Source organism: Leucoraja erinacea, chromosome 39, assembly GCF_028641065.1.
Source record: "Leucoraja erinacea ecotype New England chromosome 39, Leri_hhj_1, whole genome shotgun sequence".
Lineage (NCBI taxonomy): Eukaryota > Metazoa > Chordata > Chondrichthyes > Rajiformes > Rajidae > Leucoraja > Leucoraja erinaceus.
Window position 1 is genome coordinate 325,997 of NC_073415.1, and position 21,688 is coordinate 347,684.

General features: G+C 49.5%; 1 protein-coding gene across 1 annotated transcript; it reads right to left on the reverse strand.

The window, feature by feature from the left end:
- Nucleotides 1-272: 272 nt before the first annotated feature.
- Nucleotides 273-15,038, reverse strand: LOC129714359 (RING finger protein 11-like). Its single transcript, XM_055663910.1, has 3 exons — nucleotides 14,693-15,038; nucleotides 3,262-3,431; nucleotides 273-949 (listed from the first exon to the last, which is right to left on the reverse strand). Exons 1-3 carry the CDS (start codon nucleotides 14,873-14,875, stop codon nucleotides 778-780), a joined length of 525 nt encoding a protein of 174 aa, XP_055519885.1. The 5' UTR covers nucleotides 14,876-15,038; the 3' UTR covers nucleotides 273-777.
- Between the last annotated feature and the right edge of the window lie 6,650 nt (nucleotides 15,039-21,688).

The window sequence follows — 21,688 nt, forward strand, 5'->3', positions numbered from 1 at the left end:
AGATTAATACAGTGTGGAAACAGGCCCTTCAGCCCAACTCGCCCATCCCGGCCCACAATGTCCCGATGTTCTCGGTTCCAACGATCCTTTAACTCCAGTTCATCGGCAGAATCAGCCACCTCCCCAATGAAGGATCGTTCAGGAGACTTTGATCTAAAGCATGTGCACTGTCAATGGCAAATCCAACTGCAACCACTGAGATGAAGGTGAGGAGGGGGGGGGGGGGGGGGGGGGGGGGGGGGGGGGGGGGGGGGGGGGGGGGTGGGGGGGGGAAACCGTACCCTGCTGCACAGAGCATCAATCGGAGTAATGCCACCCCGATGTGTCAAAGCACAAACTCTACCAGCCTCGTAGCGGGCAAAGCCAATTGACTTGAAGGGCAACGACACAGCATGTGCAAAGAGAGCTAAAATCTAAAACACCTCGAGTTGTTTTTTGAGTGGGACTCCTGCCTTCACTCTGCTTTTAATCATTTTCCTCTCTGCTGGTCAGTGTTAAGTAAAACATTTGGCCAAATCGCAGCATCTTCAGTTGGTAAAATGTACGATCTGGTTCAAACAAAAGCTCTGGTTGATTTTATGGATGGGGTGAAGAGAGGGGGCAGGGAGGTGGGGGGTGGGTGGGATAGTTCTTTGGTCTGAGTGAGTCGGAGATTTCCCTGTTATCACCCCCAAGCCCCCCCCCCCCCCCCCCACACACCTGCCCCTCCCCAGTCTTCTTTCCTTTTGGCAGCGCAACATTCAAAGTGCAGGGGCAATTGGCAACGGCCGAGCCAGGTCAGTTGGTCTCGTAGGATGCCAGCAAGGCCGCATCGACAGGTTCCATGCACGTGGGGCAGGTGAACGACCGCATGAGCCACTCGTCAATGCATTCCATGTGGTAGATGTGCATGCACGGCAAAAACCGGATGGGGTCCCCGAAGACAAAGTCCATCATACAGATCACGCACCTGAGGACAAACGACAAATACATTATTACTTAAATGACTTATAATAATAATAATAATAATACATTTTATTTATGGGCGCCTTTCAAGAGTCTCAAGGACAACTTACAAAAATTTAGCAGGTAGAGGAAAAACATGTAAGGGAAATAAAATAAATAAATAGAGACATAACTAGTACACAAAGTAAATACAGAATTCAATACAAAACACAATATGAGGCAATTAATGCACAGATGAAAAGGGAGGGGGACGTGGGGCTAAGGATAGGCAGAGGTGAAGAGATGGGTTTTGAGGCGGGACTGGAAGATGGTGAGGGACACGGAATAACGGATCAGTTGGGGGAGGGAGTTCCAGAGCCTGGGAGCTGCCCTGGAGAAGGCTCTGTCCCCAAAACTGCGGAGGTTGGACTTGTGGATGGAGAGGAGACCGGCTGATGTGGATCTGAGGGACCGTGAGGGTTGGTAGGGGGAGAGGAGGTCAGTGAGATATGGGGGGGCCAGATGGTGGAGGGCTTTGTAGGTGAGGACCAGGATTTTGTAGTTGATCCTGTGGGAGATGGGAAGCCAGTGAAGTTGTTTGAGGACTGGAGTGATGTGATGCCAGGATTTGGTGTGGGTGATGAGTCGGGCGGCTGTGTTCTTGACCAGTTGGAGTCGGTTGATGAAGGTGGAGCTGATGCCAAGGAGAAGTGAGTTGCAATAGTCCAGTCGGGGGGAGATGAAGGCATGGATGAGTCTTTCAGCAGCGGGAGGTGTGAGAGAGGGTCTGAGTTTGGCGATGGTGCGGAGATGAAAGAAGGAGGTTTTAATGACATGGCGGATGTGAGGCTCAAGGGAGAGGGTGGAATCAAAGATCACGCCAAGGTTGCGGGCCTGGGGAGATGGGGAGACAGTGGTGCCATCGATGGGGGGGGGGGGGATTTTGCGGGGGCCTATGATTTGGTGCCGAGGTACATCTGGGTAGTGACATCAGGAGTAACAGTGGAAGTCCAGGTTGAAGTGGCGGAGTATCTGACCAAGGGGGAGGATGTAGATGATGAAGAGGAGGGGGCCGGGGGCCGAGTATGGAGCGCTTGGTGACAGCCTTGGTTGAGGAGAGAGATGACTGTGGAAAGGTGTAGCAGAGGTGGAGTGGCCATTGTGGAGAGAGAATATGAATCATGGGCCTTGTCTGTCCATACCCCCTGATCCCCTTAGCCACAAGTAGGAACCAATGAACTGAGCCACCTGAGAGAGCCAGCAGTGCAGCCTTCAATGCCGAGGTCTTTTGAGTCTGGTGAGCAGGATGTTATGGTTCACTGTATCGAAGGCTGCGCTCAGGTCGAGGAGGATGAGGATGTTGAGGGAACCAGTGTCAGCAGAGGTGAGGAGGTCGTTGAGGACTTTGAGGAGAGCAATTTCTATGGAGGGGGCGAAAGCCAGATTGGAGGGGTTCAAGTAGGTTATACGCAAGGAGGTGGGAATGAAGTTGCGACGTAACGATACGCTCCATGGTTTTTGAAAGAAAGGGGAGGTTTGAGATTGGGCGGTAGTTAATGAGAGAGGAGGGATCAAGACCAGGTTTCTTTAAGATTGGTGTAACAACAGCAGTTTTGAAAGCAGAGGGGACAATGAGGAGTTGAAGAGATTAGTGAGGTAGGGGAAACTCAGCAGGTGCGGCAGCATCTATGGAGCGAAGGAAATAGGCAAGGTTTCGGGCCGAAATGTTTCCTTCGCTCCATGATCAGAAGTAACACAACTGAAATAACACAACACTAATTTTCTTAAAAGTTTTAGTCCGTTGTGATCTGGCGTTTCGGGTCAGAATCTTTCTTCAGACACACCACCCATCCTTTTTCTCCAGAGATGCTGCCTGACACCGCGGAGTTACTCCTGCACTTTATCTCAATCTTCAACATAAATCAGCATCTGCAATTCCTTCCTGCACGTCATTAATCCTGATGCAGGATGTGACATCTGCAGATGGTATAAACACAAAATGCTGGAGTAACTCAGCGGGACAGGCAGCATCTCAGAAGAGAAGGAATGGGTGACTTTTTTTGTTCGAGACCCTTCTTCATTTTATGTCTACCTTCAGTGTAAACCAGCGTCTGCAGTTCCTTCCTACACAAAGAGTACAGACATCCTTCCCGAAAGGTGTTCAGTGAACCAGAGTATGGAGCGATAATGCGGTAATTCTGTGCAAATTATATTCGTATTTTTAATCATTTAGTTAACTGAATGTAAAGGTTCTAGCGACCATAGTGCTATGTAGCTAGCCTCTTGCATTGTTTTTGAGTAATGCAACCTCTGAGCTGTCACTGCCAGGATACTCACTCCTTGACCTTCTTGTTCTGGGATTCTCGTCCGCAGTTGAAGCTGCCCTTGGGAAGGTGTTGGATTAGACCCAGTCTCTGTGCTATTCGGATCTGCTCTTCCTCCGTCAACTGTGTGGCCAGACGAGTTTGACTCGGTGTTGGGTGATAAACTGGAATTTGTGCTTGTTCCTGAAACACAGGGAATAATTTCTTGGGTCACGGAGAGTTTCAAAATGAAGGAGCCCATTCTGACCAACTTAATCTGATCGGTTACTTCAGAGTTTAGAGATACAGCGTAGAAACAGGCCCTTTGGCAGCAACCAGCAATCCTGGCACACTAGCACTATCCTTCATGCTAGGGGCCGTTTACAATCTTTACCAAAGCCATTTAACCTACAAACCTGCTTGTGTTTGGAGTGCGAAAGGAAACCAGAGCACCCGGAGAAAACCCACGGGGAGAACGTACAAACTCCACACAGACAGGATCGAACCTGGGTCTCTGGCGCTGTGAGATAGCAACTCTACCTCTGTGCCACCCTTAGTTTTCAGTCGATCTCTGACAGGACAGGCTTTTGCAACATCGCTCTGTACAGTTTGCCCCAAACCATATAGAACACTGAGTAGTACAGCACAAGAACAGGCCCTTTGGCCCACAATGTCTGTGCCAAACATGAGATCAAGACAATCTGTATTTATGACTACAATATCCTGTTGTGCTGCAGCAAAAGCAAGAATTTCATTGTCCTATCTGGGACACATGACAATAAACTCTCTTGACCTCATCTGCCTTTTCTTTTTATCTCAGATTTCCAGTACTTGAGGTACTTGAGGTACAGATGGGCACTGTATGGGGAAAGGCACCAGGCAGGGGGGTGAGTGGCCACTGCAAATGGAACAAGCACTGGGTGGGTGTGCGTGGGTCGGACACCGTGTGTGGTCTGTGGGCACTGTTTGGGGCGGCGAGGGAGGGAGGGCATTGTGTAAGGGGCAGTCACTGGGTAGGAGGGCACTGTGTATGGGGCTTGGGTGGGCATCAGGTAGGGGTGTGTTTGGGCAGGGGGTGAGCACTATATGAGACAGGCACTGGGTCGGCATGTGTGGGTCGGGCACTGTTTGTGGGTCGGGCACCGGCTGGGGGGTGTGAGGGCACTGTTTGGGGCAGGCAAGGGGGGCACTATGTATGGGGCATGGGGGTGGGCACTATATGGGACAGACACTGGGTGGAGGCGGGCGTAGTGAGTGGGGCACTGGGCAGGGGATCAACCCAACTCATTTGCAGAACCTCTTTCCAAACATAATCCAGTTTATCCAATTCCTGTCCCTAGATTTACTAACTCTGATAATTTTTCTAATTCTTTTTTCAACCAACAATAACATTGACACCCACCACCTTATCATGCAGTACATCCCAGATACTAAAGACTTGTTGCATAAAAGCATTTCTTTATACTGGGTCTGTCTCATGTGGAAATCACTTATGATATTAAGTGTCAAGGGAGAATGTACAAACTCCGTACAGACAGCAGCCGTGCTCGGGATCAAACCCGGGTCTCTGGCGCTGTAAGGCAGTAACTTTACAGCTGTGCCAAAGTGCCACCCATAAAAAGTCACAAAGTGCTGGAGTAACTCAGCGGATCTGGCAACATCTCTAAAGAACATAGGTAAGTGACGTTTTGGGCCAGACCTGGAGCACCAGGAGGAAACCCATGCGGTCACAGGGAGAACGTGCCAACTCCACAAAGACATCAGCCGAGGTCGGGTTCGAACCAGGGTCTCTGGTGCTACGAGGCAGCTACTCGACCAGTTGAGCCACAGTGCTGGCAGGGTTCAACCCAAAACATTGCTCATTCCCCCACAGATGCTGCTCGACCCGCTGAGATCCACCAACAGATTCCAGCATCTGCAGTCTCCCAAGTTTCCTCTTCGTATTTTAAGCACGAGGTGCCCCGTGGACAAAATTCTTGAAAAACAATCGTGATCAGAAGCTGAAATGTGGTCGCTCTTTCGACTCCCCCACCATCCCTGCCCAACCATGACCCGAACTCCTCACCTATGACCAACCATTCCCTTCCCCTCCCAATGACAACCTCCCATCTGATCAGCACAGCCAACAGCCAAGCCCTGGTACGCCCAACAACCCACATCACCTGACCCAGCATGCCGTCATCCCTTCCACTTCCAGGCTCATCCAGATATCCTTCCCCCTCCCAAACCTACCCACACTCCCACTCATGTGATTCTCCTCCCACACGTCCAATCACGTGGTGCCCCTGCCCACACGCCCAATCACGTGGTGCCCCTGCCCACACGCCCAATCACGTGGTGCCCCTGCCCACACGTCCAATCACGTGGTGCCCCTGCCCACACGCCCAATCACGTGGTGCCCCTGCCCACACGTCCAATCACGTGGTGCCCCTGCCCACACGCCCAATCACGTGGTGCCCCTGCCCACACGCCCAATCACGTGGTGCCCCTGCCCACACGCCCAATCACGTGGTGCGTGGTGCCCCTGCCCACACGCCCAATCACGTGGTGCCCCTGCCCGCACGCCCAATCACGTGGTGCCCCGGCCCACACGCCCAATCACGTGGTGCCCCTGCCCACACGCCCAATCACGTGGTGCCCCTGCCCACACGCCCAATCACGTGGTGCCCCTGCCCACACGCCCAATCACGTGGTGCCCCTGCCCACACGCCCAATCACGTGGTGCCCCTGCCCACACGCCCAATCACGTGGTGCCCCTGCCCACACGCCCAATCACGTGGTGCCCCTGCCCACACGTCCAATCACGTGGTGCCCCTGCCCACACGCCCAATCACGTGGTGCCCCTGCCCACACGCCCAATCACGTGGTGCCCCTGCCCACACGCCCAATCACGTGGTGCCCCTGCCCAATCACATGGTGCTCACCCCTCATCAGCACACCCATTCACATTCCCCACCCCAACAGGACGCTCAATGTACCCCCCCCCCCCCCCCCCGCTCCTTCAGCATGCCAAATCACTTCTCCACCTTGCCAGCGTACCTAATCACGTTCCCCTGCCCCCAACAGGAGACCCCTCTCCACCAACATGCCCAATCACGTTGACAATCCCTGCCCACCAACCTAGCCTCTGGTTCCCACTTACTGTAGTCTGTTCTCTGTGAGCCCTTTTCCCTTTCTGCTCCTCCCGAATTCTGATTCTCTCTTTCTTACTCTCAGCCATGTTGCGCTGTCTTCCTTGCTCCCTAAGCCTCTGGCCTTTGCTGTCTCTCTGTTGTTCTGTGTGCGCGTGCGTGCGTGTGTGTACGTGAAGCACTCTCTGTGTCCTGGTCTGGCTTTACTGCCTTGCCTTTCGGTCTTCTAAAGCCTGCTGTATTCCAACTCGTAACAATCCTTTCTGGAAAAGAAAAGCCAGAGACGTCAGCGTTAGGAAATCCCGGGTCTCCACAATCAGATTTAAACAACACCCTCGAGGCGACAGTGGTAGAGTTGCTGCATTAGAGAGCCAGAGACTCGGGTTCAATCCTGTCCCTCCCACATTCCAAACACGTACAGGTTTGTAGGTTAATTGGTTTTGTCTGAATGCAAAACTGTCCCCAGTGTGTGTAGGATAGTGTTAGACAATAGACAATACACATTAGGTGCAGGAGTAGGCCATTTGGTTCTTCGAGCCAGCACCGCCATTCAATGTGATCATGGCTGATTATCCCCAATCAGTACCCTGTTCCTGCCTTCTCCCCATATCCCCTGACTCCGCTATTTTTAAGAGTCCTTTCTCCTCCCCAGCTAATCTCTGCTGTAAGGTTCCACAAGGTTCCATCCTTGGCCCCATTCTCTTCTCCCAGTATATGCTCCCCTTGGGCCAAGTCATTGAAAGGCACGGCATTTCCTTCCATTGCTACGCAGACGATACACAACTCTATCTCCCCCGAAGCCCAAAAACCAATCAAATCTGCTTAACCTTACCCGCTGCCTTGAGGATATAAAGTGCTGGATGGCCCAGAACTTCCTCCAACTAAATGAAAGTCTGAGGTCATCCTTCCCGGCCCCTCGGACTCAATCAAAATGATAGCAGGCAGCCTTGAAGCCTTACCCCACTACTCATACCTCAGGTCAAAAACCTCGGCGTGATATTTGACAGCACTGAAATTTGACAAACAAGTCAATGCCGTGGTAAAAGCTAGCTTCTTTCAGCTTCGGACGATAGCTAAAATACAACAATTCCTCCACTTTAATGACCTCGAAAAGATCATCCACACATTCATCTCCTCCCGCCTAGATTACTGCAACTCCCTTTACACTGGCATCAGCCAATCTTCCCTGTCCCGCCTGCAACTGGTCCAAAACACCGCAGCGAGACTCCTGACGGGCACCCGTAAAAGGGACCACATCACCCCGATCCTGGCCTCTCTCCACTGGCTCCCTGTGCGGTTCCGTATACATTTCAAGACCCTCCTCTATGTCTACAAAGCCCTCAATGGGTTTGCCCCCTCCTACATTAAAAGTCTTCTTACCCACCACTCCACCTCCAGGTCCCTCAGATCGGCCGACTTGGGGCTGCTGAATATCCCGCGGTCTAGGCATAAGCTCAGGGGCGACCGTGCCTTTGCGGTTGCAGCCCCTAGACTGTGGAACAGCATCCCCCTTCCTATCAGAACTACCCCTTCCATCGACTACTTTAAGTCAAGACTAAAAACGTATCTATACTCCCAAGCCTTTCCTGACGTCCGCTGCGTGAGGGCTATATGTATATATGTATGTAGTTTGTTTGTTTATACTATTCTTATAACAAATGTAAAGCACTTTGGCCAACGAGAGTGGTTTTTTTAAATGTGCTATATAAATAAATGTGACTTGACTTGACTATCTAGCTCTCTCTTGAAAGCATCCAGAGAACCTGCCTCCACCAGCCTCTGAGGCAGAGAATTTCAGACTCACCACGCTCTGTGAGAAAAAGAGTTAATGTGTTAATGGGTGGGAATCACTGGTCGTTGCGAACTCGGTGGGCTGAAGGTCCCGTTTCTGTGCTGTGTCTCTAAAATGAGCTTACCCCCCCCCCCCCCCCCCCTCTCCAATAAACCCCTTCTCACAACAGTGACATTATATCCATGGTATCAGGGTTATATATATCCTTAACCCAAAATCTTTTTCCAAAGTCTATTTATAGATCAAACCAATGGTTAAACATCTAATTATAACCTGCTGATCTATTCCTGCGGTCCCTGGACTATTTACATAGGCCACCCCCTCATCCCTGAAACATGCCTAGCTCCACAACCGCATCTCAAAGTCTCCATTCATGGCCCTACCTGCCTGCATGATGTGGAACACACAGGCGTTTTGTGTCCCCAAGCCAAAATACACGCATGGAATGTTATAAAGTTTGTCCGCGCAGTACTTGAAGGGGAACTCTATTAAAGGAGAGGTGAAGGCCTTGGTTTTCTCTTCCTGTGGGGAAGCACCTGCAGTCTACTTAGGAAAAGGAAAAACTGGCCACAGTGGCAGCTTAGAAATCAGCGCTGGGGATATCACAGTCACTCCCAGAGTGGCCGCTTGTGGTGCCAAGCTTGTCTCGAGCAGGCACCACTTAGTTATCAGTGCCCCGCAACAACCTGTACCATTACTTCAGTCCCACAAGAAAGGTACATGAATGTGGAGAAGGTTTATAGAATCAGGGAATTATCACAGCACAGGAGACTTATTTTGCCAACTGCCTGTCCATCAATCTATCTCAAAGACATTCGCCCGAAGGTGCAGTGAAATGAATTTGCTAGCAGCGATACACTTAAAAAGAACACACAATACCCAATAAGATTTAACACAAACATCCACCACAGCATTCTTCACTGTGGCGGAAGGCACAAAGTACAGCCAGTCCTCCTCCTTTGTTCACCCGTGGTCTGAGCCATCAACCCACCGTAGTCGCCACTGCGGGCGGCCCAATGTACAAGCTCTCTCGTCGGGTCGAGACCCTTCTTCAGACTCAATAGGTGATGTTTCAGGACCCGAAACGTCACCTATTCCTTCGCTCCATAGATGCTGCATCACCCGCTGAGTATCTCCAGCGTTTTTATCTACCTTCAGGTTTTTCGGTTGATTGGCCAGTAAAATTCAAGATTGTCACTTGTGTGTAGGATAGGGCTAGTGTATGGGTGATGACTGGTTGCTTCCGCGCTGTATCTCGAAACTAAACTAACCCCCCCATAACACTGACACACACACTCCTCAGAGCAGTGCCCACCAACACTCCTGCACTACATTTCCACGTCACTCATACACACTTTTAATCTGTGGATGCATTTAAAGGGAATCTAGGCAAAATCGAGGAGAGAAAGGAAAAAATGTGGAGGGAGTAATGGAATGGGAAGAACCTCGTTTTGTGGCATCAGTGCCAGCTCAGACCAGAGGGGGCCCCATGGTCTGTTTTTTTATGGCCACAAATGCTATCTCCACCATTTCAAATCTTTTTAAACACCTCTCGCATCACTCACCAATCTTCCTTACTACGATACAAATGTGTTCAAATCACCACTTTAAACCCACTCTATAGAAACCTCACCAACCGCGCCAAAGGAACGAAACAAAATCATGAAACAAAGTTTCTGATAGCAGAATTTAAAAAGGTACTTGGAAATCTGTAAGCATCAACATCGGACCCAGTCTCAGACAGTAGGAATGTGACCTGTCCAGACTGTGCATCTTAGCACTGGGAATTTTCCACTGTAGTATACATTCAATAAAACTTTGAAACAGTTTAGAACATTGTAGGTGCAGCTAAACAACATTCTCAGAAAACGCTATCGCAACACGTTCTAGCCATCTCCTGCTCTCCCCCTTCCCCCTAGGCAATTAGTCTGCTTCTATCAGATACGATCCGATACGATAAAACTTTATTCATCACCGGAGGGAAATTGATCTGCCGACAGTCACAACACACAAGGTACACAAAAACTTGAAATTTAAAGTGAAAACAAAAAGAAAAACAAGCAACTGTTGTCTGGCTGCCATGTGCACAGCTCCTTCACCGAAACAAATGAACAAACAAACACAGACTCGGACAGAGGATTCTAAGCTGTCCCCCCCCCCCATGCCGGGTCCCATTGTTCTCAATGGCGGTCTACCCATGCCAGGTTCCCATTGTCTTCCCCTCCTCCCCTCACGCTCATCGACCACAAGGCCCCATCGTCAGGGAACCCCCTCGCCAGAGGTCATCTGTTGCCAGCTGTGATGTGTCCACCCCCCTCCCCTCTTCTCTCACAGTGCCCCATTCCCCTTTGTAATCGGTCTGAAGAAGTGTCCTGAACCATTCCATCACTTATCCACAGATGCTCTGAAGACAGGGTTTTGTTGTCTCTGTACTGTACACTGACAATGACAATTAAAATTGAATCTGAATCTGAATCCCATCTGATGCATGTCTACGTAATCCCAGGGTCGTCACTGTTCAGCTCAATTCACTCCTTACATCCCAAAACACACTCCAGCACATCCCTGTGGGAATACCATGGGGGAAGGTTACCTTGCAAGTGATCACTATGTGTATGTTCCTCATCAGCGGGTACACTGTTAGACTGGGGGGGGGGAAGAATCACAAGGCCCACTTGGCCTTGCCATACAATTTTGAGGATTGATTTGGGTGTGAATGGAACCAGGCATCTTGGCTGACTTCCCACCTTTTTCCTTGAAAGGGGATCAAATAAACAGGGGAATTTCTGGCTTTATGCCAACTCCAGCCACTAAATGACTGTGGGATGGATGGAAAATTGGGACCTCTTAAAATATTCCACCAAATCTAGGCTGACACTCCACCACTGAACCAGGAGCGATGCCCTTGCGTGAATATTGTTGTCAGAGTAGAGATTACTCCCATACGGAACTGATTATCTTCGGAACAGCAGAAGCCTGCCCTGAGCTAGCAATATTTCAAAGACATTTCCTTAATTATGGCCTGATAATGGCAAAAAAACTCATACTTAAATTTTGGAAAAATACAGCTGCCCCATCTCTTAAAATGTGGATTACAAACATGTCGGACTCTACATCTTGAAAATAAGAGACTTGTCTTAGCAGGAAAATCAGAGCAATTTCGAAGACATGGATTCCATTCATTGATTCATTACAAGGATAGTATGGTGCAACACAACTTCGGAATTAAACCGATTTACGGACTGGGTGATGGGTGGGGAGAGAAATGAAGCAGGTATATCATCACTTTTTTTTTTCTGTTTTTGTCTTTTAATTTTTTACGTTTTTCCTATTTCTTTTACTTACTCTTTGACTACACTTATTTGGTAGTTTAGGGGATCTATTACACATTCACTTTATCTTTCATTTTCTTTCTTTCTTGCTCTTTCTCTCTTTTTCTATGTCATCTTAGCTAAAATTAAAATTGAAGCTGTACAATAAATGTACTATGTCAAATGCCGCGGTTTATACTTTTGTACACCTAATAAAAATAAATCGTTTTAAAAAGTTGAGATTACTGGCCCATCGTTGAAGAGGAATTTATTTAGTCAGAGCGTGTTGAATTTGTGGAATTCATTGCCACAGAAGGCTGTGGAGGCCACGTCAATTAATATTTTAAAGATGGAGATTGGTAGATTCTTGATTAGTACTTGTGTCAGAGTTTATGGGAGAAGGCAGGAGAATGGGGTTGACAGCAGGGTCATCTTGTGTTGTGCAGAAGAATGGGATTAAGAGGGAAAGATAGATCAGCCATGATTGAATGGCGGTGTAGACTTGATGGGCCGAATGGCCTAATTCTGCTCCTATAATTTATGAGCCTCTCAGTATGGGATCCCCTGCATTAATATCTCAAGAGTATTTATTCATGTGTGTATATATTTATATTATGGTATATGGACACACTTATCTGTTTTGTAGTAAATGTTCTGTGTGCTGAAGCAAAGCAAGAATTTCATTGTCCTATACAGGGACACATGACAATAAACCCACTTGAACTTGAGTTTCCTCGAGCAACCTGGCTATTATTTATCTTTCAATCAACATCTAAGTGAGATTATTCAACCATTACCCAACTGCAATTTTGGGAGAATTTACAGACCACAAGCATATGTGACAGCAATCCGTACACCTCCATCGATGACCCTTATACAATCACATGCATTAGGCGCAATAGGCCATTTTGCCCCTTAAGCATGCTTTGCCATTTAATGAGATTGTCACCGATCTGATCTTAACCTCGACTCTGCATTCCCCTCAGTCCCTGACAATCTTTCATACCATTGCTCATCATACATTTAACTACTTCTGCTTTAAAATATCAAAAAAAGTTTTAGAAAAGAGTTTGAAAGTTTCACAACTCTTTGGGAGAAAAACAAATTCATCACATCTGTCTTAAATGGTCAATCCATTAATTTCTGGATCTTCCTACGAGGAAACAGTCATTTATTCATAGTCAAGAACCTACAGGATTTTGCATTTCAATTTAATCCAGCGGATTTATCCCAAAGTTCCCTGGCATTGCAGAAGTTGAGGGAGTTGCTGACATTGTGCTAGTTCTTCACTTTGTAACTTTTCAATAACTTGCCAAAACCTTCTGTGATGTAAACATTGTAACTGGTTCCACTTTTGTACTTTAATTAGAATTTAGGAAGTCTGCAAGCCCGTCTCCAATAAACATTGACATCCTTGATCTTTTTGTATTCAAGGGGGAGAAAAAGCTAGTCACATTACCATGATCTCATAGCCATTTTCCCACCAACTCTCAATCAACTCTCCACTTAAACTTCACAACTCAGAGACTAAATCTAAAAATGTAGTCTCCTTGGTAGGTGTCACACTACCAGAGGTGCTATCTATCAAGAGGTACTGACATTTCGTGCAAGTAACAAATCTGGGGGCGGTATTTCAAAGAAAGCAGTGATATAATCCCAGGCAACATTTATTCCCAAACCAACATCACAAAGACAGCAGACAGTCATAACACACAGACAGGCCCTTCAGCCCGCAATGGCCATGCCCACCAACAAGCACACCTCTATACGGACCTCTCAGATACGAGGTATTTTCTATATTCATTGTCATTGTTGCATCTAGTGAGGCTCAAAAGTTGCAGCAAGTAAGAATTTCATTGAATCTGTTCAATCCTATGCATATGGTAAATAATCTCACTTGATTTATTCAACCACAGCCACATGTTTTCTCAAGCGCCTCCCTCTGACAGTTCTGTGAGACCCTCACTCACAGCTCCCACTCCGTGATTCCTGCTTCTATCCGACCATGTCCTGACCCAGACCCCCCTCCCCACCGCAACCAAGTGTGCTTCCTCAAGGTCCTCCCTCTCGATTTAAGGATGTATTTCCCATCTCCCAATCAACCACGTGCATCCCCTGCACTTTAGTTTAGTCATATAGCATGTTTAAAGGCCCTTCTGCCCATCGAGTCCACACCAAACACTATTCTATGTTATCCCACTTTCTCATCCATTCCCTTCACACTAGAGGCAATTTACAGAGGGTCAATTAATCTACAAACCCGCACATCTTTGGGATGTGGGAGGAAACCAGAGCACCCAGTGGAAACCTACATCACAGGGAGAACGTGCAAACACCACATAAACAGCACACTGTCCTACACCCACGAGGGGCAATTTTTACAATTGCACCAAGTCAATTAACCTACATACCTGCACATCTTTGGAATGTGGGAGGAAACCGAAGATCTCGGAGAAAACTCACGCAGGTCACGGGAAGAACGTTCAAACTCCGTACAGTCATCTCTGTAGCTGTAACATTCTCCAGAGATGCTGCCGGACCCACTGAGTTACTCCAGCACTTTGTGTCTATCTTTAGTATCAACCAACATCTGCAGTTCCTTTTTTCTACATTCCACACTTAGTTTTATTTTCCTTCTTGCACAACCTTAATGGTATGCAAAACACAAAGCACTAGAAGAAATCAGCAGGTCAGGCAGCATCCATGATGACAACTCAGGTCAGGACCTTTCTTCAGACTGAACGATGAATCAGCATGAAGAATCCCTATCCGAAACATCATCTGTCCTTTCCCTCTACAGATGTTGCCTAACTCGCTGAAATCTAGAGACGGAGGGGGGGGGGATAAGGTTGGAAGGGGGCAGTAGGGAAGGGAAAGGATGATAGATAATTCACTTTGTGTTTTGTTCAAGGGTCCAGCATCTAGTTCATTGTGTCAACATGTGCGGTATGATTTGGTACACGTGTCAATAATACACGAGTTACTCCAGCACTTTGTGTCTATCCTTGGTGTAGAGCAGCACCTGCAGTTCCTTCCTACACTGATCCCAATCGCCGGGTGAGTGGGAACACACTGATACTGGGATCTTACTGTGCAGCAGGAAGTGGTGGGGGGGAGAGAGGAAGAGGAGCAGAGACCCCCCCCATCCCCCACTCTACGTCAGGCTGCGCTGCTGTACAGGGACGAGCAGGGCGATATGCGAATGCAATGAGTGTGGAGGCCGGCACCGACCTGCTGGGGTGGTGAGGCGGCGGCGGGCGGCCTGTGCATCGTCCCCGGGCCGGCTCTGCCTCTGCCTCTGGCCCCAGGCCCGGCGATCCCGCCGCCCGCTCCCGCTCCCTCTCCGGCGTAACTCGCCGAGTCATTCAGCAGCGAGATGTCGTCGCCCGCCTGCGACTTGAAGCAGTTGCCCATGGTGATGGTCGAGTCGCCGAGGGGGAGAAGAAACACTGAGGCTTCAAATGGGTTTTTTTAAATGTCATCGGGCGTTTCAGCGCCGTTTGTGCCGGGGAACATCACCAGAGCGTCTCCGTCTCCGCCGCTCCCGCTCCCGACCCCGACCCCGACCCCGCCAGCGACAGCGACAGCGACGCCGCCATCGTCTCCCCCGCCGCCATTTTCCGCGCCTCCGCCCTCTCACACTAACCTGATACCCACCGGGGGCGGGGACGGCGCTTGATTGACAGTCCTGTTGACCACTCTCCGGCTTCGATGCCACTCAATCGAAGGGACGCAGCCAATGGCGAGGCGGTGGGTGGATGGGTGGGCGGGTTCGGCTGCCGGGTGCACCCTAACTTGCTGCTGCTTTGATGGACAGCTGTGCCGACTAATCAGCACCGGGCCTGGGCTGGCACAAGGGGCGGGTCCAAGGCCCGCGTCTGATTGACGGCGCTCTCCACCAATCAGGGAAGGGCCGGCGACGCAGTGGGTCCAATCAGCGCCGGCGGGAGGCGGGGTTTCCGCAACATGTCTAGGCACTGATGCTGGTCATTGTTGGCAATGGGTGACGATTCAATGGGCAAGGTCAACATCAACTTTGGTCTGAGTCACCACAGCTGCTCTTTACCTCACTCAACTTCGCTTAGTTTAGTTTAGTTTCATTCAGGTTAGCTCAGTTTTAGTTTAGTTGAGATTAGTTCATTTTAGTTTAGATTTGTTGTTTAGATTAGATCAGTTTAGTTTAGTACAGTTTAGTTCAGCTTAGTTTAGTTTAGGTGTGACAGAGGTTCACCTCCAACCTCATCTATTGCATCCGCTGCTCTAGATGTCAGCTGATCTACATCGGTGAGACCAAGCGTAGGCTTGGCGATCGTTTCGCCAATAACCAACCTGATCTCCCGGGGGCTCAGCACTTCAACTCCCCCTCCCATTCCAAATCCCACCTCTCTGTCCTGGGCCTCCTCCATGGCCAGAGTGAGCACCACCGTAAATTGGAGGAGCAGCACCTCATATTCCGCTTGGGCAGTCTGCACCCTAGCTGCATAAACATTGAATTCTCTAATTTCCGGTACCCCTTGCTGTCTCCTCCCCCTCTCAGCTCTCCCTCAGCCCTCGGGCTCCTCCTCTTCCTTTTTCCTTTCTTCTCCCCACCCTACATCAATCTGAAGAAGGCTTTTGGTCCGAAACATTGCCTATTTCCTTCGCTCCATGGGTGCTGCTGCACTCGCTGAGTTTCTCCAGCACTTTTGTCTACCTTAGTTTAGTACAGTTTAATTCAGTTTTAGTTTAGTTCAGCTTAGTTTAGATTAGTTCAGTCTAGATTAGGTTTGTTTGTTTAGTTTACTTTATTGTCACATGTACCAAGTTACAGTGAAAAGCTTTCGTTACATGCAAACTAGTCATCAAATACATGATTACAATCTAGCCATGCGCCATTTACAGATACATGATAAAGGGAATGACATCCAGTAAAGTCCGATCAAAGATAGTCCGAGGGTCTCCAAATGAGATGGACAGTATAATAGGATGGTTTAGTTGTCTGATAATAGCTGGGAAGAAACTGTCACTGAATCTGGAGATGTGCGTTTTCACACTTCTATGCATTTTGCCCGATGGGAGAGGAGAGGAGGTAGTGGCCAGCAGGTGACTCACACTTGATGATGCTGCTGGCCTTGTTGAGGCAGCGTGAGGTGTATATTGAGTCTCACGCGGTTGGTTTGTGTGATGGTCTGGGCTGCTTTCATAATTCTCTGCAATTTCTTGTGGTCTTGGGTGGAGCTGATTCCCAAACCAAGCTGTGATACATCCCGATAAAATGCTTTCCACTTGTGCTGGGTCCAATATTGTGTCAATCACCAGCTTTAGTCGCAATGTGACGACCTTTCTGATCTGTAATTAACCTTTTCTGGTTCTGTAAATTGTCCATCCTTCAATAGACACAAAGTTTAGAGATACAGCACGGAAACAGGCCCTTCGGCCCACCGGGTCCGCGCCGACCAGCGATCTCCGCACACTAACACATATCCTATACACACTAGGGACAATTTACAATGAATTATGCCAAGCCACTTAGCCCACAACCCTGTACGTCTTTGGAGTGTGGAAGGAAACCAGAGATCCCGGAGAAAACCCACGCAGGTCATGGGGAGAACGTACAAACTCCTTACAGACAGCACCAGTGGTCAGGATCAAACCCGGCTCTCTGGCGCTGTGAGGCAGCAACTCTACCGCTGCGCCACCGTGCCACCCAGGGTGACATTTCGGGCCAGGACCCTTCTTCAGGCTGAAAGTGCAGTATGAAGAAGAGTTCCGTCCTGAAACATCACACCACCACATAAAAGTTAACATAAACATCCACCACAATGGATTCCACATTCCTCACTGTGATGGAAGGCAATAAAGTTCAATCTTCTTCCTCTTGTTCTCCCGTGGTCGGGGCAGTCAAACCGTCCGCAGTCGGGGTGATCAAAGCCCCCACAGCCGACAAGCGAAGCCCCCGTCGGGGCGGTTGAAACTCTCTCTGCGGCATGGAGCTCCCGAGTCGGCCTCTTCTTACCAGAGACGGTAAGACGGTGTGAAAGTCTACGGGCCCCACGGCTGGATCTTCAATCCCCCGGCAAAGGGATCGCAAGCTCCACGATGTTAAAGTCTCACAGATCTGTGCTGGGACCTCTGTTGTTTACGATATATATAAACAACTCGGATGTAAATGTGGATGGGTTGGTTAGCAGATTTGCAAATGATGGCAAGATTAATAGTGTCGCAGACCATAAAGAAGAGTCAAAGTGTGCTTGAGGGACCCTTCAGACTGATGGAGCAATGTGCCAACATCCCCACCCCCACCCCCACGTATCCGAGAAGGGTCTCGACCTGAAACGTCACCCATTCCTTCTCTCCAGAGATGCTGCCTGTCCCGCTGAGTTACTCCAGCTTCTTGTGTCCATCCACCTATCACCTCCCAGGCTTTGCCCAGCCTCCACCTACCCTTTCCAGCTTTCTCCCCCCTTCTCCATCAACTTGAAAAAGGGTACCAAGCCGAAACATGGCCTGTCCTGACCATCCCCAGATGCGGGCGGTGTAGAGGCGCAGCGGGTCGAGCTGCTGTGTCACAGCCTGAGATCCGGGTTCGATCCCGACCTCAGATGATGTCTGTGTAGAATGTGTATGTTCACCATGGGTTTCCTTCAAGTTAGTCGACTGTCAAGGGAGAGCCAGCAGTGTTTTACTGTCATATGTAGCGAAACGGAACATTGACATTCGAACTTGCGGCAGTACAACAGGTCTGTAAACACAATACTCATAGATAATATAAAATAAACAAACACAAAAAAAAAAGTTCAATAAATTAAAAAAAAAATCTAGTGCAAAAAATCCTAAATACTTAGTACAACTAAAGACAATTTGTAGTTCGGGGTTTATTTGGAGGTTGTAGTGTTTAATATCTTGATGGTTTCGTTTAGTTGTTCTATGTTCTGTTGTGCTGAAGCAAAGCAAGAATTTCATTGTTCTAACAGGGACACATGACAATAAGGTTACACAGAAAAGCTGGAGAAACTCAGCGGGTGCAGCAGCATCTATGGAGCGAAGGAAATAGGCAACGTTTCGGGCCGAAACCCTTCTTCAGACTGATCGGGGGTGGGGGTGGGTGGGGACAAGAAAGGGAAAAGGAGGAGTAGCCAGAAGGCTGGAGGGTGGGAGGAGACAGCAGGGGAGCTGAGGAAGGGGAGGAGACAGCAAGGACTAACAGAATTGGGAGAATTCGATGTTCATGCCCCCGGGGTGCAGACTCCCCAAACGGAATATGAGGTGCTCCTCCACATACAAAAAATAATCCTCCGTCAGTTTCGCCACCTCCAACGTGACCCCACTACTCGCCACATCTTCCCATCTCCTCCCATATCTGCCTTCCGCAAAGACCGCTCCCTCCATAACTCCCTTGTCAATTCTTCCCTTCCCTCTCGGTCCACCCCCTCCCCGGGCACTTTCCCTTGCAACCGCAAGAGATGCAACACTTGTCCCTTTACCTCCCCCCTCGACTCCGTTCAAGGACCCAAGCAATCGTTCCAGGTGCGACAGAGGTTTACCTGCATCTCTTCCAACCTCATCTATTGCGTCCGCTGCTCTAGATGTCAGCAGATCTATATCGGTGAGACCAAGCGGAGGTTGGGCGATCGTTTCGCCGAACACCTCCGCTCGGTCCGCAATAACCAAGCTGACCTCCCGGTGGCTCAGCACTTCAACTCCCCCTCCCACTCCGTCTCCGACCTCTCTGTCCTGGGTCTCCTCCATGGCCACAGCGAGCAGCACCGGAAATTGGAGGAACAGCACCTCATATTCCGTTTGGGGAGTCTGCACCCCGGGGGCATGAACATCGAATTCTCCCAATTCTGTTAGTCCTTGCTGTCTCCTCCCCTTCCTCAGCTCCCCTGCTGTCTCCTCCCATCCCCCAGCCTTCTGGCTACTCCTCCTTTTCCCTTTCTTGTCCCCACCCACCCCCACCCCCGATCAGTCTGAAGAAGGGTTTCGGCCCGAAACGTTGCCTATTTCCTTCGCTCCATAGATGCTGCTGCACCCGCTGAGTTTCTCCAGCTTTTCTGTGTAACCTTCGATTCTCCAGCATCTGCAGTTCCCTCTTAAACACATGACAATAAACTCACTTGACTTGACTTGACTTAGTTTAGAGATACATACAGTGCAGAAACACGGACTCCGTGCCGACCAGCGATCTCCGCACATTAACACTATCCTACACCCACTAGGGACAATTTCAGATTCAGATACAGATTCAGATTCAACTTTAATTGTCATTTACAGTACAGAGACAACGAAATGCAGTATACCACATATATTTACACATATAGTACAAGGATTACAAACCCAAACCTACAAACCTGTACGTCTTTGGGGTGTGGGAGGAAACCGAAGATCTCGGAAAAAACCCATGAGGTCACGGGGAGAACGTACAAACTCCATACAGACAGCACCCGTGGTCGGGTTCGAACCCGGGTCTCTGGTGCTGTGAGGCAACAACTCTAACGCTGCGCCACCGTGCCGCTCTGAAGCAGGATCTGCCGTTCCTTCCCACACAATACTAAAATCATGTCAGTTCCAAAGCTCATAGTATTTGTTCTTGTTACCGATAAAACAGGGATATTCAAAACCTAAACTGGGAGCAATGGGAATCTTTCCCTTTGAATCACAACTTCCCTGCGTTGGAACTAAAAGTGCTATCTCGACACGGGCAGCTGCCAATCAGCAAGTTTCAAATCCCAGAGAACAGCGGAACAGTCATCGTTAAATTAACTTTCAAAATGAATGTCAACGAGGTTCTATAGTCCTTGCACAGCTGGTCTCTGGTGCGGATTAGGGCTGGTTTATCAGATGAATGGTTGTGTACTGGGCTAAGATTAGCTCTTTAATAATGCCCTCTGTTGTATCATAAATTCATAGGTTATAGGAACAGAATTAGAGGCCATTCAGCCAATCAAGTCTACTCCACCATTCAATCATGGCTGATCTATCTCTCCCTCTTAACCCCATAACCCCTGACACCCGCACTAATCAAGAATCTGCCTATCTCTGCCTTAGAAATATCCATTGACTTGGCCTCCACAGCCTTCAGTGGCAATTAATTCCACAGATTCACCAGCCTCTGACTAAAACAATTCCTCCTCATCTTCCTAAAGGAACGTCCTTTTATTCTGAGGCTGGTCCTAGACTCTCCCACTAGTGGAAACATCCTCTCCACCAGAGGCGGAAAACCCGGGGGGGGGGGGCCAGAGGGGACAAGTCCCCCCCATGTTTTGAGAGATGGGGAACATCCCCCCCAAGTTTTTGTCATCCCGATTTTAAAATCTCCGCTTTTAGCGCTGGATTGAGCCTCCGAAGCCTCACACGTGTGTGCGTGTGTGTGTGTGTGTGTGGTGTGCGTGTGTGTGTGTGTGTGGTGTGCGTGTGTGTGTACGTGTGTGTGTGTGTGTGTGTGTGTGTGTGTGTGTGTGTGTGCGTGTGTGCGTGTGTGCGCGTGCGTGCGTGCGTGCGTGTGTGCGTGCGTGCGTGCGTGTGTGTGTGTGTGCGTGCGTGCGTGTGTGTGTGTGTGTGCGTGTGTGCGCATGCACGCGTGGCCACCAAACAATTGTGTCCCCCGTCCCCTCCATGTTTTGATAGCGAGTTCCGCTCTTGCTCTCCACATCCACTCTATCCAAACCTTTCACTATTCTGTACATTTCAATGAGGTACCCCCTCATCCTTCTAAACTCCAGCGAGTACAGGCCCAGTGCCGTCAAACGCTCATCATAGGTTAACCCACTCATTCCTGGAATCATTTTTGTAAACCTCCTCTGGATCCTCTCCAGGGCCAGCACATCCTTCCTCAGTAGGGTCGCCAACTTTCTCACCCCCAAATGAGGGACAAACGGTCAAAATGTTGGACAAATTCCTGACGGCAATTCGTTGACTGACTTGGCCGTGGCTGGGTGAATGATGAGTTGGCCCCGGGTGCTGGACTGCACACAAAGCCCAGTCGACAGGCCAGCTGAGGAGTTTTGGCCCAGGCCGTGCAAAGACCGGCGCCCCGTCCAACTCGTGAACCGATGATCGGCCGTGAGAAGGAGGGGTGGTGGTGTCAGTGGTAAGCGAAGATCCGAAGGTCGGATAGCTGGCCGGGCTGCTGACCGACGGGGCCACGGGCGAGGCGCTGCTGCTGCTGCTGCTGCTGCACTCCATGGGCTGCACTACGTCAGGACCGGTGAGGCGGGGACGGATGCGGCGCTCTGACCCGACAGTCCC

Coding starts and splice junctions, on each gene's coding strand:
- LOC129714359 (XM_055663910.1), bottom strand. CDS start 14,875: ATGGGCAACTGCTTCAAGTCGCAGGCGGGCGACGACATCTCGCTGCTG. Junction 3,432..14,692: donor CCGCCTCACCACCCCAGCAG/GTCGGTGCCGGC, acceptor CCTGTGTTTCAG/GAACAAGCACAAATTCCAGT. Junction 950..3,261: donor CAGAACAAGAAGGTCAAGGA/GTGAGTATCCTG, acceptor GTTTGTCCTCAG/GTGCGTGATCTGTATGATGG.